The 14,783-nt window shown below is 44.4% G+C and overlaps 2 protein-coding genes across 2 annotated transcripts; both read right to left on the bottom strand.

Annotated features, from left to right (window-relative positions):
- Positions 1-7,327: 7,327 nt before the first annotated feature.
- Positions 7,328-7,975, bottom strand: LOC139318793 (claudin-4-like). The gene has a single exon (XM_070946407.1). It carries the CDS (start codon positions 7,973-7,975, stop codon positions 7,328-7,330), a length of 648 nt encoding a protein of 215 aa, XP_070802508.1.
- Positions 7,976-13,213: 5,238 nt separating this feature from the next.
- Positions 13,214-13,843, bottom strand: LOC139318780 (claudin-4-like). Its single transcript, XM_070946381.1, has one exon. It carries the CDS (start codon positions 13,841-13,843, stop codon positions 13,214-13,216), a length of 630 nt encoding a protein of 209 aa, XP_070802482.1.
- Between the last annotated feature and the right edge of the window lie 940 nt (positions 13,844-14,783).

The following is a 14,783-nucleotide window of genomic DNA, read 5'->3' as shown; positions in this document are numbered from 1 at the left end:
ACGGATGTTATGCAAATCTTGTTGGACTCTGACAGTTAAGGGGACGTCCGCAAAACACCAACGCCTGATCAGAAGAAAGATTTGAAGCAAAATAACAGAAGAAAAGGAGAACAGAAGGATTACTAGGATGGGAGAGTCTGAGCTGGGTGGATGGGTTGCCCTCACAACAAATTATTTGATAAGTCATATTTGTTTTAAAGGCAAACAGAGGTTATCCTAGATCAGGGGTGGGCAACTGTGGCCCTTTTACAACCTGTGGACTTCAACTCCCAGAATTCTGCTTAGCTGTCTCAGGAATTCTGGGAGTTGAAGTCTACAGGTTGTAAAAGGGCCACAGTTGCCCACCCCTGTCCTAAATAAATAGACCTTTGGTCTGATCCAATAACGCTCTTCAATATCATATTTTCTCCGCTAGATTTTTTTTTTTTTTTACACCTGAACAGCTTTTTCCACAGTGAGATCATTTTCTACTTGCATCTAACCCACAGGGGAAATATTCCCCAACAACCCCTTTTTCTGATGTTATCTCACGATATTGCCTTCATCTCATCCCCAAACCATATCTGAGGCAGCTTTAAAGTTGCTTTTAACAGATTTAACAGATTAACAGATTAATAGAGTTGGAAGGGACCTTGTAGGTCATCCAGTCCAACCCCCCGCCTAAGCAGGAGACCCTACACCGCTGTCTCTATGTTTAAGTAGTGCTTTTCCTCTTAATCAGGCAGCAATCTATGGTTGTTTTGATACAGATAGTCCTCAATTTATGATCCCAGTCGGGACTGGAACTTCCACTGCTGAGTGAGGCAGCTATAAAATGAGTCACACCCAATTTCATGATTTTATGTGCTGCAGTCTTTAAGTGAATCTGGCTTCCCTGTTGACTTTGCTTGCCAGTAACTCCCTGGCATAAGGTTGCAAAAGGTGATCACGTAACCCTGGGATGCTGCAACTGTATAAATACAAGTGCTTTGAATTTTGATTATGTGACTTCAGGGATGCTGCAACAATCATAATTGGGAGAACTGGTTGTAAATCTCTTTCTTTAGCTCCTTTGCTAAACCAATTGTTGTAAACTGAGGACTACTTGCAGGTGCAGTCTGCTTTGCTTCACTAACCATTTTGTTATTGGCACAATCAGGTGACCACTGGGATTGGCCACTTTAGACTGCATTGGGCACGCCCCTTCCCTTCACGTCTTTGGTGCTTTTTTTCCCATTACTCAGTTTGGGCAGTGAGTAATTCCAGTTATTTCAAATGAGGTTCTCAATTGTGCACACTTTGGAGGGCCAGTTTTGAACGTGGGATCCTATATCAGCTATTTTTTTTAAAAAAAAAAATTTTTATACCACCCTTCTCCCGAAGGACTCAGGGCGGTGAACAGCCAGAATTAAAATACATACAATATGAAAATTAAAATAATTTAAAAATAATTAAATCAATTTGGCTTCCCCAATTTAAAACCCCTTACCCATAAAATTAACCAATTAAAAATTTTAAGCCAGCCCGGCTTGCTGAAATAAGAAAGTCTTCAGCGCCCGACAGAAAGTATGGAAGTCCAGGATCAGTCGTATCCCTGGGGGTAGCTCGTTCCAGAGGGCGGGTGCCCCCACAGAGAAGGTTCTCCCCCTGGGGGCCGCCAGTCAACATTGCTTGACCGACAGCATCCTGAGGAGAACCTCTCTGTGGGAGCGTATTGGCTGGTGGGAGGTTATCGGTGGCAGAAGGTGGTCTCATAGATACCCAGACCCTAAGCGATGGAGCGCTTTAAAGACGAGAACCAATACCTTGAAGCACACCCTGAAGACCACCGGAAGCCAGTGCAGCTCGCGCAGGAGAGGTGTTACATGGGAGCACCATGTCGCCCCCATAATCACCTGCGCGGCCGCATTCTGGACCAGTTGGAGCTCCGGGTGCTCCTCAAGGGGAGCCCCATGTAGAGAGCATTACAGTAGTCCAGGCGGGAAGTAACGAGGGCATGAGTGACCGTGCATAAGGAGTCCCAATCCAGAAAGGGGCGCAACTGGCGTATCAGGCGAACCTGATAAAAAGCCCCCCTGGCCATGGCCGTCATATGCTCTTCTAAAGACAGCTGGACATCCAGGAGGACGCCCAAGTTATGAGCCCTCTCCGTGGGGGCCAATGACTCGCCCCCAATAGCCAGCGATGGCACCAGCTGGCTATATCGGGACGCCGGCAACCACAGCCACTCGGTCTTGGAGGGGTTGAGTCGGAGCCTGTTCCTCCCCATCCAGACCCGCACGGTCTCCAGGCACTGGGACATCACTTCAAGGGCATCATTGGGGTGGTCTGGGGTGGAGATGTACAGCTGAGTGTCATCAGCGTACAGATGGCACTGCACCCCAAAACCATGGATGATCTCACCCAGCGGCTTCACATGAATGTTGAACAGCAGAGGCGAGAGGACCGACCTTTGCAGCACCCCACAAACAAGGTGCCTTGAGGTCGACCTCTGCCCCCCTGCCAACATGGACTGCGACCAGTCGGAGAGATAGGAGGAGAACCACCGTAACACGGTGCGTCCCACTCCCAACCCCCCCAGCCGGCGCAGCATGATACCAGGGTCGATGGTATCAAAAGCCGCTGAAAGGTCTAATAGGACCAGAACAGAGGAGCAACCCCTGTCCCGAGCCCTCCAGAGATCATCAACCAATGCGATCAATGCCGTTTCCGTGCTGTACCCAGGCCTGAAGCCAGACTGGAATGGATCTAGATAGACAGTTTCATCCAGGTACTGCGGGAGCTGTCGCGCAACCACACTCTCAACAACCTTCGCCACAAAGCGAAGGTTGGAGACTGGACGGTAGTTTGCCAAAACAGCCGGGTCCAGAGAGGGCTTCTTGAGGAGGGACCTCACCACCGCCTCTTTCAAGGTGGGAGGCAGGAAACCCTCACTCAAAGAAGCATTTATAATCCTCTGGAGCCAGCCTCGTGTAACCTCCCGGGTAGCCAGCACCAGCCAGGAGGGACACGGGTCCAATAAACGTGGTTGCGTTCAACCTTCCCAGCATCCTGTCCACGTCCTCGGGAGTCACAGGGTCAAACTCATCCCAGATAACATTCTCAAGACCCACCTCGGACATCTCGCCTGAACCCACCCAGTCAGAGTCCAAGCCTTCCCGAATTTGAGCGATTTTATCGTGCAGATAACGCGCAAAATCCTCAGCTCACCCTTGCAAGGGGTCTTCCCGCGCTCCCAGGTGAAGAAGGGAGCGGGTCACCCTAAACAGGGCAGCTGGGTGGTTATCTGCCGACGCGATAAGAGCGGAAAAGTAGTTACACATTGCCGCTTTTATCGCCACTAAATAGGTCTTGATATAAGACCTCACTAGTGTTTGGTCGGATTTGGAACAACTAGCCCTCCAACTATTCTCTAGGTGTCTTTTCCGGCGCTTCATCTCCCTCAGCTCCTCGGAGAACCAAGGAGCTAGGCAGGTTCGGTGCCGGGTCAGAGGCCGCAAAGGCACCACCTGATAGGGCGCACCAGCGGCCGCCCTATCCCAGGCAGCCACCAGGTCTTCCGGCGAGTTGTGAGCCAGAGTCTCAGGAAATGGCCCAAGCTCCATTTGGAACCTATCAGGATCCATCAGACGCCTGGGGCGGAACCACCTAGTCAGTTCCGCCTCCCTACGGTGGGGTGTAGCAGTCAGAAAGTCAAGCCTAAGGAGAGAATGGTCTGACCATGACAAGGGTTCGATGGTATCTAGGCCATTCAACCACTGACCAGAGACAAAAACCAAGTCCAGAGTGTGTCCTCCTATGTGAGTAGGGCCATGAATTAACTGGGTCAGAAAGCTATTGGGAGATGGTTGGCAGTTCTAAAAATTGGCTAGCTCTATTTCCATCGTCTCTTTGACATCGCATCTGTTAAATGGGGTTAGGAGCTGGCTGAGTGCTTCTTCAAAGAAAGCCCAACTAACAACTGAACAAACAACTAACAACTGAACAAAGAGGTGAAGGGGAACTGTGTGACCAAGGAGAATAGCTGTCTGTCTGCCCCTGTCAACTTCAAAATGCACACAGCCTCCTTTCAGCTATTAGGTTTATTTTGACCTCATTCCAGTGGTGGGTTTCAAAAATTTTTACTACCGGTTCTGTGGGTGTGGCTTGGTGGGTGTGGCTTGGTGGACGTGGCAGGGGAAGGATACTGTAAAATCTCCATTCCCACCCCACTCCAGGGGAAGGTTACTGCAAAATCCCCATTTCCTCCCGATCAGCTGGGACTTGGGAGGCAGAGAATAGATGGGAGTGGCGCCAGTCAGAATTTTTACTACCGGTTCTCTGAACTACTCAAAATTTCTGCTACCAGTTCTCCAGTACTGGTCAGAACCTGCTGAAGCCCACCTCTGCCTCACTCATTCAAAACATTCGTGCAAAACTAGAAACATGTTTTGACTGAGAAGTAAATCCCCCAATTTTGTCATCCATCAAAACTCCCTCCCTCCTCACATCTTTTCCCCATCTTACATTAAGGAGAATGGCTGGTGGATTTTATTCCACGGGTTGGAGATGTTTATTGGGAGGGGAAGGGAGGAAAGTCAAAGGAAAGAACCAATCCCATTCCTTAATGTTCTGTGCTCATGATCAGTCAGGACCCTACTACAGGTACAACAGTTCGTTTAGTGAGTATTCAAAGTTACAACAGCACTGGAAAAAAAATGACATGATTGTTTTTCACAGTTACACCCTTTCCAACATCCCCATGATCATATGATCAAAATTCAGATGCTTGGCAACTGGTTCATACTTATGACCGTCGCTGTGTCCCAAGATCATGTGATCACCTTTTGCGACATTCTGACAAGCAAAATCAATGGGGAGGCCAGATTCGCTTAATAACCGATATACTAACTTATCAACTGCAGTTATTCACTCTACAAGCGAATGTGGCAAGAAAGGTCGTAAAACGGGGCCAAACTCACTTAACAAACGTCTCATTTAGCAATTGAAATTTTGGGCTCAATTGTGGTCGTAAGTCAAGGGCTACCTCTACACGGCACCAATTGGCTTTGGATGCAGGAGGTGGATCCATATTAGGCCAGCAAATGTTATCTGGTGTAGGTTTCTGCTGACTCAAAGATTGGTAGCTTCAGCAGTGGGGAAAGGCCCTAATTTGTATGTAGAGCAATATACCTGAAGGGCTCAATGCAACTCTTACTTAAAAAATGTCCACTCCAGAGGTAGGCAACCTGATGCCAAGGAATTGCTTGGCATCAAGCAGAGTCCTCATCCCACCCAATACATCCTACACTGGGAGCTGCAAAATCAGACACTAACTTCTGGCTCTTTCTCTCCCCTTCTCCAGAATATTTCTCAGTCTTAGGAAGATGCTATAATATTCTTGGAAAACAAAAAGAGTGGATGTCTGACCCCCGGTGTTTTCTGTGGAAATGAGTCCACATACACAGACAAGAATGCAAGAAGAAATGTTGAGGTGTTAAGAAAAAGGCACCTGATGAATACTCACCTATTCACCGTGGCAGCCTTTATCTACACAGTATCTCTCTCATCATCTCATCACTCGTTGTGCCCACGTGACACCCCTCCTGCGCGAGCTGCACTGGCTCCCAGTGGTCTTCCGGGTGCGATTCAAGGTGTTGGTTACCACCTTTAAAGCGCTCCATGGCATAGGACCTGGGTACCTTTGAGACCGTCTTCTGCCACCAATAGCCTCCCACCGACCAGTCCGCTCCCACAGAGAGGGTCTCCTCAGGGTGCCATCAGCCAAGTTATGTCGGCTGGCGACACCCAGGGGGAGGGCCTTCTCTGTGGGAGCCCCAGCCCTGTGGAATGAACTGCCCCCGGAAATACGTAAGATCTCCGACCTCCGGGTGTTTTGTTGCGCATTGAAGACCCTGTTGTTCCGCCAGGCCGGGCTATCAACATAATAATTTTAAATTGGGGTATTTTAAATTTTTGGGGTTTTAAATCGGCCAAATCTATTTAATTATTTTAATTTTTAATCATTGTTGTGTCTTGTGTTTTTAAATTGGCTGTACACCGCCCTGAGTCCTTCGGGAGAAGGGCGGTATAGAAATAAAATTATTATTATTATTATTATTATTATTATTATTATTATTATTATTATTATTATTATTATTATTATTATTATTATCTATATCTATATCTATATCTATATCTATATCTATATCTATATCTATATCTATATCTATCCAATTTGTATGCCACTCAGCCCCAAACAATTTTGGAACCAGCCAAGCCTTACATCATGCTCTTAAATTTCTGTCTCCTGGACCCAAAAAAAAACCGTTGCCAAAGCCTGAGTTCACTCATCTTTCTGATACAATTCTTGGCATATCATCAAACCACAGCACTCAATTGAGGAAACTCTCACGTACCACGAAATAATACTTCTTTGTCAAATCAAAATGTTACAAACGGCTGGAGTGAACTTTCTCTTGGTGTCACATGTCATGTCAATGTGTGCTTCGCGTCGACAGGCCTGACAGGCGATTGGCAAGGCAAGATTTATGTTCTGTGACATCATTGCATCTGAGGAGTCCTTTTTGCCAGCCAAGGCTTCTTTCTCAAGGCTTGGAGTAAGGGGGGGGAGGGGTAGCTTTTCCAAGAAATACACGGGCAAAAAATTAATACACGGGCAAAAAATTAATACACGGGCAAACAATAGATACAAACTCAAAGTAAACCGCTCCAAACTCAATTGCAGAAAATACGACTTCAGCAACAGAGTGGTCAATGCCTGGAATGTACTACCTGACTCTGTGGTTTCATCCCCAAACTCCAAAAACTTTAACCTTAGATTGTCTACTGTTGATCTCACCCCATTCCTAAGAGGTCTTTAAGGAGGCGTGCCAGAGGTGGGTTTCAGCAGGTTCTGACTGGTTCTGGAGAACCAGTAGCGGAAATTTTGAGTAGTTCGGAGAACCGAAATTCTGACTGGCCCCGCCCCCATCTATTCTCTAAGCCTCCCAAGTCCTAGCTGATTGGGAGGAAATGGAGATTTTACAGTATCCTTCCCCTGGAGTAGGGTGGGAATAGAGATTTTACAGTATCCTTCCCCTGCCATGCCCACAAAGCCACGCCCACCAAGCCACACCCACAGAACCGGTAGTAAAAAAAATTGAAACCCACCACTGGAGCATGCATAAGCGCACCAACATGCCTACCGTCCCTGTCCTGCTGCTCCCATTTATTCATACTCATTTCTTATGTATATACTTATACCTGTTTATACTTATTTGTTTATATGTTATGTTCATACTTATACTTGTTTTCTCACACAGGCTTGACAAACTAAATAAATAAATAAAATAAAATAAAAGAAGGGTCATACATAGTCTTTGCGGGCATAGCTACTGGCAGAAGGGTGTCTTCCTGTCCAATATCTCATTGGATAGGATTTATTCTCCTCCTTTGGAGGAACGAAGCAACAGAACGTGCCTCCACCAAGGATCAGGAAAGCACTAGCTGCCCAACCTATGTAAAGTGAAATACCCAGCTCTCTCTTCAGGGCCTCAGGAATGAGTGGGTTATAGAAGTTGCTGACAATGTTCCTTGCTGACCAAGAGATAGGAAAGAGGAGCGCCATTCCAGCTAGGATGAACACCACACCTGCTATCTTCAAAACTTTGGCTTTGGTATTTGGGTCTTCTACGAAGCGGGTGCACCTTGCTCCAGAGATGGCAATCAGGAGAGCCAGGAAAGACATGGCAATGGAGACCACCACCAAGGCGCGGGTGGTTTGTAGGTCTGCTGGTAGGTCAAGTAGGGAGTCGTAGACTTTGCATTGCATCTGACCAGTGCTTTCATAAACACAGGTCATCCACAGCCCCTCCCAGAAGACCTGTGCCACAATGATGTTGGATCCGATGAAAGCCGTCACCTTCCACATGGGCAGGGCACAGGCCAAAATAGAGCCCAGCCAGCCCAGGATAGACAGTGCCAGCCCAACCAGCTGCAGGGCCAAGGCTGCCATCATGCTCCCACCTGCTGGAAACAGAACCTTGATTGATTAGAATGAAAGCAGCACCCAGTAGCTAGGACATATGCAGGTAACCCACAAAAAGGATCTTAGTCTTATATAAGGACAGGAAGGGAAAGTACTGGTATGTTGCATTCCTCGGCTCAAAGAGCTAATATTTACAGATACATACTCAAACCCCCATAACTTTAACCTTAAACTGTCTACCGTGGACCTCACCCTATTCCTAAGAGTTCTGTAAGGGGCGTGCATAAGCGCACCAGTGTGCCTACTGTCCCTGTCCTACTGTCCCCATTTATTTGTACCCATTTCCTGTGTTCATCTCCATGTTTATCTGTTATCTCATACATGTTTGACAAACTAAATAAATAAAATAAATAAAATGACTCAAGATACATTTTCAGAGAATTCCTTTTGTGCAAATTAAAACTATACATTCAACAGTTTTGAAGTTTCTGAGAAAGTGAAATTGATCTGAACGAAGGACCAGATCCTAAAACCTTTCTTTTTTTCCTTTTTTCTTTTTTTTGTAATTCATGTAGAACACTTATTGGTCCAGGCTTAATTAAGAGTATCCCTATTGATTGATGCTAAGTCAGCTCTACAACGTAATTGTTAGGGGATATCGGAACTTGGGATTTTTTTCCTATCTTTTGGAACTGCTGGGCCGCTAGGAATGGGATTATAAACTTTAGGACAAAATAGCTGCATCGTTTTGCAAAAAAAAAAAAAAAAAAAAAACCTGGAAAAACAAAATACAAAGAACTTGTTCCTACAGTTGGTTATGGTGCAGAGGGGTAGCAAAGCCTCAAAGCAAACCCACGCCCAGGGAACCAACCCCCAACCCCCCACCCAGCCCAGCACATAGGCTTTTCTTGCTCATTGAGAAATCTCCCCAGGCCAAGTAGGCAATTTTCATAACCCCCATTCAATAGTTAGCTAACACATTGGACAGCCTCTGTCTTTTACCCCAAAACAAGACTCAGTGCAGAAAATGCAGAACGGGGTAGAACTTAACTACCTCTAGATGATCTTCCATTAAATTTAATTCAATGCAACATTTCGGGATACTGAGGGGGCGGCGGAATGAGGCAACAAAGCCAGTTAATTTGCTTCCTGTTTAGTGTTTAGCTCTGGGATGCTGTCTAAACACTGACCAGGAAATCAGAAGCCTGTTTTCCCAGTGGCCCCACCTGCCCAGCTGCTATGTCTCCCTTTTCAGCGCCTCCATACTATGATGGAGATGCTTTCTTACCCAACACCTTCAATGTTGTGATACTCCTGCAGCCAGAAGGAAATAATAATAATCACCCACCTTGCCTTGTTTGTTCCCCATTCAGAATCTGAACTGCAGATTTCTCTGCTGTGCATTTTGAAGACAATCCCGGGACAGGTATACTCATCCCAGCCCTCCACCTCCATTACTGGGGTGAAAAGGCTGGCCTCCCACTTCATTTTGGCACTCAATTTTGTGGTTTTTCTCAAGTCCAGCAAGTTCTGACAGGTTCTGAAGAACCGGTAGCAGAAATTTTGAGTAGTTTGGAGAATCGGCAAATGCCATCTCTGGTTGGTCCCAGAGTGGGGTGGGAATGGGGATTTTGCAATATCCTTCCCCCAGGAGTGGGGAGGGAATGGAGATTTTGCAGTATCCTTCCCCTGCCATGCCCACCAAGCCACACCACACCCACCAAGCCATGCCCACAGAACCGGTAGTAAAAAAAATTGGATTTCACCACTGGTTTTTCTCTCTGTGTTCAAGCACACTTTGGAGTATGGACCTGTGTTGTATATACCAATGTCCCTGGACTAGAACCACCCAGATGTGCTAAGACTATAAGATTTTTAGAACTCCCAACCAGCGTTTCCCTCAGGATGTTGAGAACTGTCCCAAAATATACAGAATTGTTATATCATCTTATATGCTTTGCTATTCTTTTTCACTACTTTTTACTATTTTGTTTTGGTATATAAATATATTTTAAAAATAGTATGCTGCCTTGAGGTACGTGCCATGGCATGCATAAGTATTTTAAACAAATCAATTAATTATTCTCCTCAGTTTGCAAAGTCCAAACAGCTGCTCCCTCTGCTGTAGCCATAACTTCAAAATAAAATGACTCACCACTTCCTAAGGTGCAGTATACCGATTAGCATTTGGAGTTTTGTACAAAACAATGACTGTGTTTTCACAATATGCTTAACTTAATTAATTCTGGCTATAAACTAGCCAAGGAGGCTGGGTTTGTACAATTTATTTATTTATTTATTTAAATTTCTATACCGCCCTACTCCCGAAGGACTCAGGGCGGTGAACTTATATTATATTATATATATTTATATGCAACCCAAGACAATTCCTCTTCATTCAATATGGCCCATGCAAGCCAAAATGTTGGACACCCACGGTTTCTAGTTTTGAATGGTTGGGTTAAGCATGTAATGTGAATCACCCCAAAACTGACAGTCTAGAGTCTAGACATATTTATATGGAACTAAGTCCCTCTGAGTTAATTAGCCAGATAATACACCTAACCCAAGTTAATAAAACACAATTACTATTGACGATATAGCATGATACATTTCAACCCATGAGTCATTTTATGTTTTAATTTGGTGGATTGGTTTATATAACACACTAAAGTAATGAAGAGTTGCCCCATACCATATTTAATAACAAATTATCTTTCCTATTTTTGATCATCTAGAATGTTGTGCAAACTGATCTAATGTGTACAATTCTTCTCTTAACTGTAGATGGACAGACAGCATGTTAGAAACCTATAAACTATAAAAAGTGACTGACAATTTCCAGCTGGACAGATATTTATTCTACATTATACATAAACTGTATGTAGATCTCATTTCTACTAGAAATAGTGGCCATTAGATCTGATTTACAAAAATCTGGACAGACCACTAGATGATAGCTTGGTGCTCCAAATTATGGGATCTGGAAGTTTGGAGACTGAATCTTGATTAATCTGGTTTTCTAGTTTTATGAAGACAAATTATCAAAGGACCAATGGGAGGATGAGGTTATCAGTGGCAATTAACCAAAATATCAAAAAAGAACATCTGGCTGTTAAGGAAGTCAGTTCTAAATTATGGATGGTGGTAAATTCTTGTTTGAAAATGCTGATCTGCTTTGGAGTTTCTGTGCAAGATTCTGACTGGCCCAATAGATACCAGTGTGGTGGAATCAATAGTCCTTTTCTCTGATCCAGCAAACGGCTTTAAGCAGCATGACCAGTTTTTCTTTACATACCAATCAGGCAACTTACCACCCAGCAGAAATCCATTTCAAAGGAATCAGTCATGGGCAGTAGTAAAAAAAAAAAAAATCAGCTGACAGAACAGATGATTCCCCTCTTTCTCCAATGCATAATTAACAACCCAATGTTTCAGCCACATGAACCAAGCATCTGATAATTTCACTAACCAAATGCATAGGAAAATGTCCCTAAATGATAACAAAGAACAGGTGTAAAATAAAAGTGCACTGTATAGATACATTGAATTCAAGGAAAGACAAGAGAGGCACACATGAAAAAACTCCAAGGGATTTTATTTTTGTGCTTATAATTAAAATATTTATAGACTGCTTTTACACAAGCTCAAAGCAATTGATAAACAATAACGTCTCACAAATAAAATATGAAAAACCAGTTCTAATAATGTAAGAATTGACTTTCCTTTCTTTCTTCAGCATCTCTGCAAGAGAGGAACAAGTTTGTAACACCTCTGGGCTCTGCAAATAGTACATTTGTCAAAGGAAAGCTACACACCCATCTGGAAAACTTGTCAAAATCTTATTTTGGAGAGTAATTCATTCTAAATGATGGTCTGACACTCCATTAAATAATAAGAACGATAATAAAACCTGACTTCTGTCTATGCCCAGAGACATTTTTCTTCATTTCATAAGCGCCTGGATAGAACCCTGGTATTCAAAATTAGCTGAGGATAACCTTCCAAAGAGTCTACCTCAAATCCAGCCCTGAATAGAAAAAAGGTGGAAATAGATCTTTTTAAATAGACTTGGTCCTGTTTAATACCAGTCCATCATTCTCAAATTGCCAATTGGAATTGGAGACACTCGGTATAGTGTCAACAGAATTTAGACAATACTTTATAAAAGAACAGAAATACCATCTTGGTAGCCAGTCTCAAAATGTATTTTTTAAGATTATCTCTCCCTCAGATTAGATTTACACCTGTATTCAAGTATTCAAAACTGGTTTAACTCTGGTCTTAAATTAATCCATGCGAGACATTAAAAAGGTACATTGTTGTTATTCAATCTCTTCTCTATGTTGCAGAATTCAAATTTCCTATCATATCTCTGAAGATCTCAAATAAACCGGGTCTACTTCTCCTTTCTCAACTCATTGTCTGACAGCCCAGAAACTAATTATCTCACAGTTTGAGCTTCCTCCTCCTAAACCTCCACAACCTGCAAACCTAGATATAGTTCTGCTTAATCATTGCATCCTTTTTAAAGAGTTTGCAGCAATTTGACGAAGGTAAGTGAATGGGGCCTTCCCAGAGAACTTCCCGTTTTCAGCAGGTATCAAACTACCCACAAGAGTGATTGCAAAGAATGGAACACACAGTTATGGAAAGAGAGACAGAAACCAAACTTGATGAACACTAAGACACTTTGCTACCCAGATTTCCAAATACAAAGAGACAGCCAGCAATTAGAGGGGGCTTATACCCATGCTCTCCACCTCCACCAATGAGTGTTGTTACCAGTATTCCATACCAGGTCTATATCCACCATCAAATTCTTCTAGCCAAATGTCAAAGGTGTCTGGAAGTCCAGCAAGTACCCACCCTACTTCAAGCTTCCCTGTTGCTGCTGCATTTCATGCAGCAATTTTCATGCAGCAATTTTTCTGCAACTTTTCAGTTGAGCTGAGCTAGCTAAGATCCTGGTGAGTTTGAAGGTGACTACTCTTCCATTACTCTCACAGAAGCCAGTTTTCAGTACAGTTTGGATAGGAGCATCTGTCAGTCTCCGGTCCTTGAGAGATATTTGTTCAAACAGGTGAATGCAAGAAATGAATCCCTGCTTTCCGAATCTGGATGAAATATGCCAGGCTTCCTGCTGCTACACCGAGTCTAAAGGATGGAAAAGGACGGTTCCTCCTCACACTGAAGTCCACTTAGTCCCTAACTGCCTCCTCCATGGTGCAAAGTCCCCAAGACAGATGAGGGAGGAAAAATGGCTTAGACATAGTTGCTGGTAGGCACCGATTGAGCTGCTGTGTACTTTGTTGAATAGGGTTTCTCATTTTTGGGGGGGCAGTTGCAACACAGTAGTGCTCCTCCGAAGAGCAGCAGGCCACAGGAGGCCCAGCCAATATAGAGAGAAGTTCCCAAGTCTCGCTTTTGGCTGTCTGTGACCATGGGGTTGTAGAAGTCTCGTATGATGTTGTTTGCCGTCCAGCAAAGTGGAATCAAAAGCATGATGCTGGAGATAATGAAAATAACTCCAGCGAAGATCATCACCTTGGCTTTGGTAGCTTCGTCTTCCACGCAGTTAGTGCACTTTCCTCCAATGATGGAGAAGAAGATGCCAATGACGGCCAGCACGATGGCAATGACTATCAGAGCCCGAGCAGCTTGCATGTCCTGCGGCAGTGCCAACATAGAGTCATAGACCTTGCATTGCATCTGTCCCGTGCTCTGGACCACACAGTTCATCCATAGGCCCTCCCAAATAATTTGGGCCACCACAATGTTGTTGCCTATAAAGGCTGTCACCCTCCACATTGGCAACCCACAGCAGAGGATGCTACCTAGCCATCCGATCACCGACAAGGCAATTCCCAATACTTGCATCCCCATGGAAGCCATGGCGTTCTCCTCTTGCTTCTTGGAGCAGCTACAGCCAAGGAGGCAAAAAATTATTTAAAAGATCGCCAAACTGGAAAACTGCAACAAGAGACGGTGCAACAATACTGAGATGCGGGTGGCAAATTTGGGGAAGTTATAGGCTGCGGTGATGGGTGGAGTTTGACAGAAGCCATCCACTCTGAAGACACAGGGAAGCTCAAACCTGTTCCCCAGGATTCCTTCTCCTCCTCCTCTCCTCTTCTTCAAAGAGGGGTTGTTATTCTCCTGGCAGAAGCGGGTTTCTCCAATCCTGACTCACCAATAAATCCCAGCCCAGAAAGGAAGATACAGCGTGAGATAAGAAGCAAAGGGTCAGAACAGAAGGTTTCCCCACCTCGTTCTTTGCTGAAATCTTTGTAGGCTGACGTAAATGTTTAATTCTTATTAAAAGCATAGAAATTGCTCAGCAAGTCTGACCCAACGTTCCTTCTAGCTCAATGTCCTACTTCCATCAGTGATCATTCAGATGCTTCAGGAGGTGCAAAAGGAAGTCTTGCACTGATGATATTGAAGGGTCCACTGTTTCTGCCTGAAGAGACTCCAGTCAATTGTCCTAACCTACTAGTCATCAATATCAGTTCTCTTTGCAAATCGTGCTTCTGCTACAGATCACAAACTGCAGCAAGGAGGAGGATTTGCTTACCTTTCTCTAGGAGCACAAGGCTATTCACAAATAAATTTTCCCACAATAACTTTTTGAAGTAAATTGGAATGGGTGGAACTGACTCAGTGACATTTCGTGATCTTTATGGTCCAGAGGTTCCTTGGTTCTCCTTAATTCATCTGCCTAGCATCTGTTACCCTGGTGTTTGTGTTTAGAAGTCTCAAAGTGAAGAATTACTCTCTAGTCTCCACCCAGTATAATGCTGTTCTGCATGGAAGCAGTCTTCCCTTCCCACAC

Source organism: Pituophis catenifer, unplaced genomic scaffold, assembly GCF_029215685.1.
Source record: "Pituophis catenifer annectens isolate HBS135680 unplaced genomic scaffold, rPitCat1.0.hap2 SCAF_1, whole genome shotgun sequence".
Lineage (NCBI taxonomy): Eukaryota > Metazoa > Chordata > Lepidosauria > Squamata > Colubridae > Pituophis > Pituophis catenifer.
The sequence above is the reverse complement of the archived record's forward strand: the minus strand, read 5'-3'. Positions and strand labels throughout refer to the sequence as shown.

Bases quoted from the DNA above. Each gene is read 5' to 3' on its own strand.
- LOC139318793 (XM_070946407.1), bottom strand. From the start codon at position 7,975: ATGGCAGCCTTGGCCCTGCAGCTGGTTGGGCTGGCACTGTCTATCCTG.
- LOC139318780 (XM_070946381.1), bottom strand. From the start codon at position 13,843: ATGGCTTCCATGGGGATGCAAGTATTGGGAATTGCCTTGTCGGTGATC.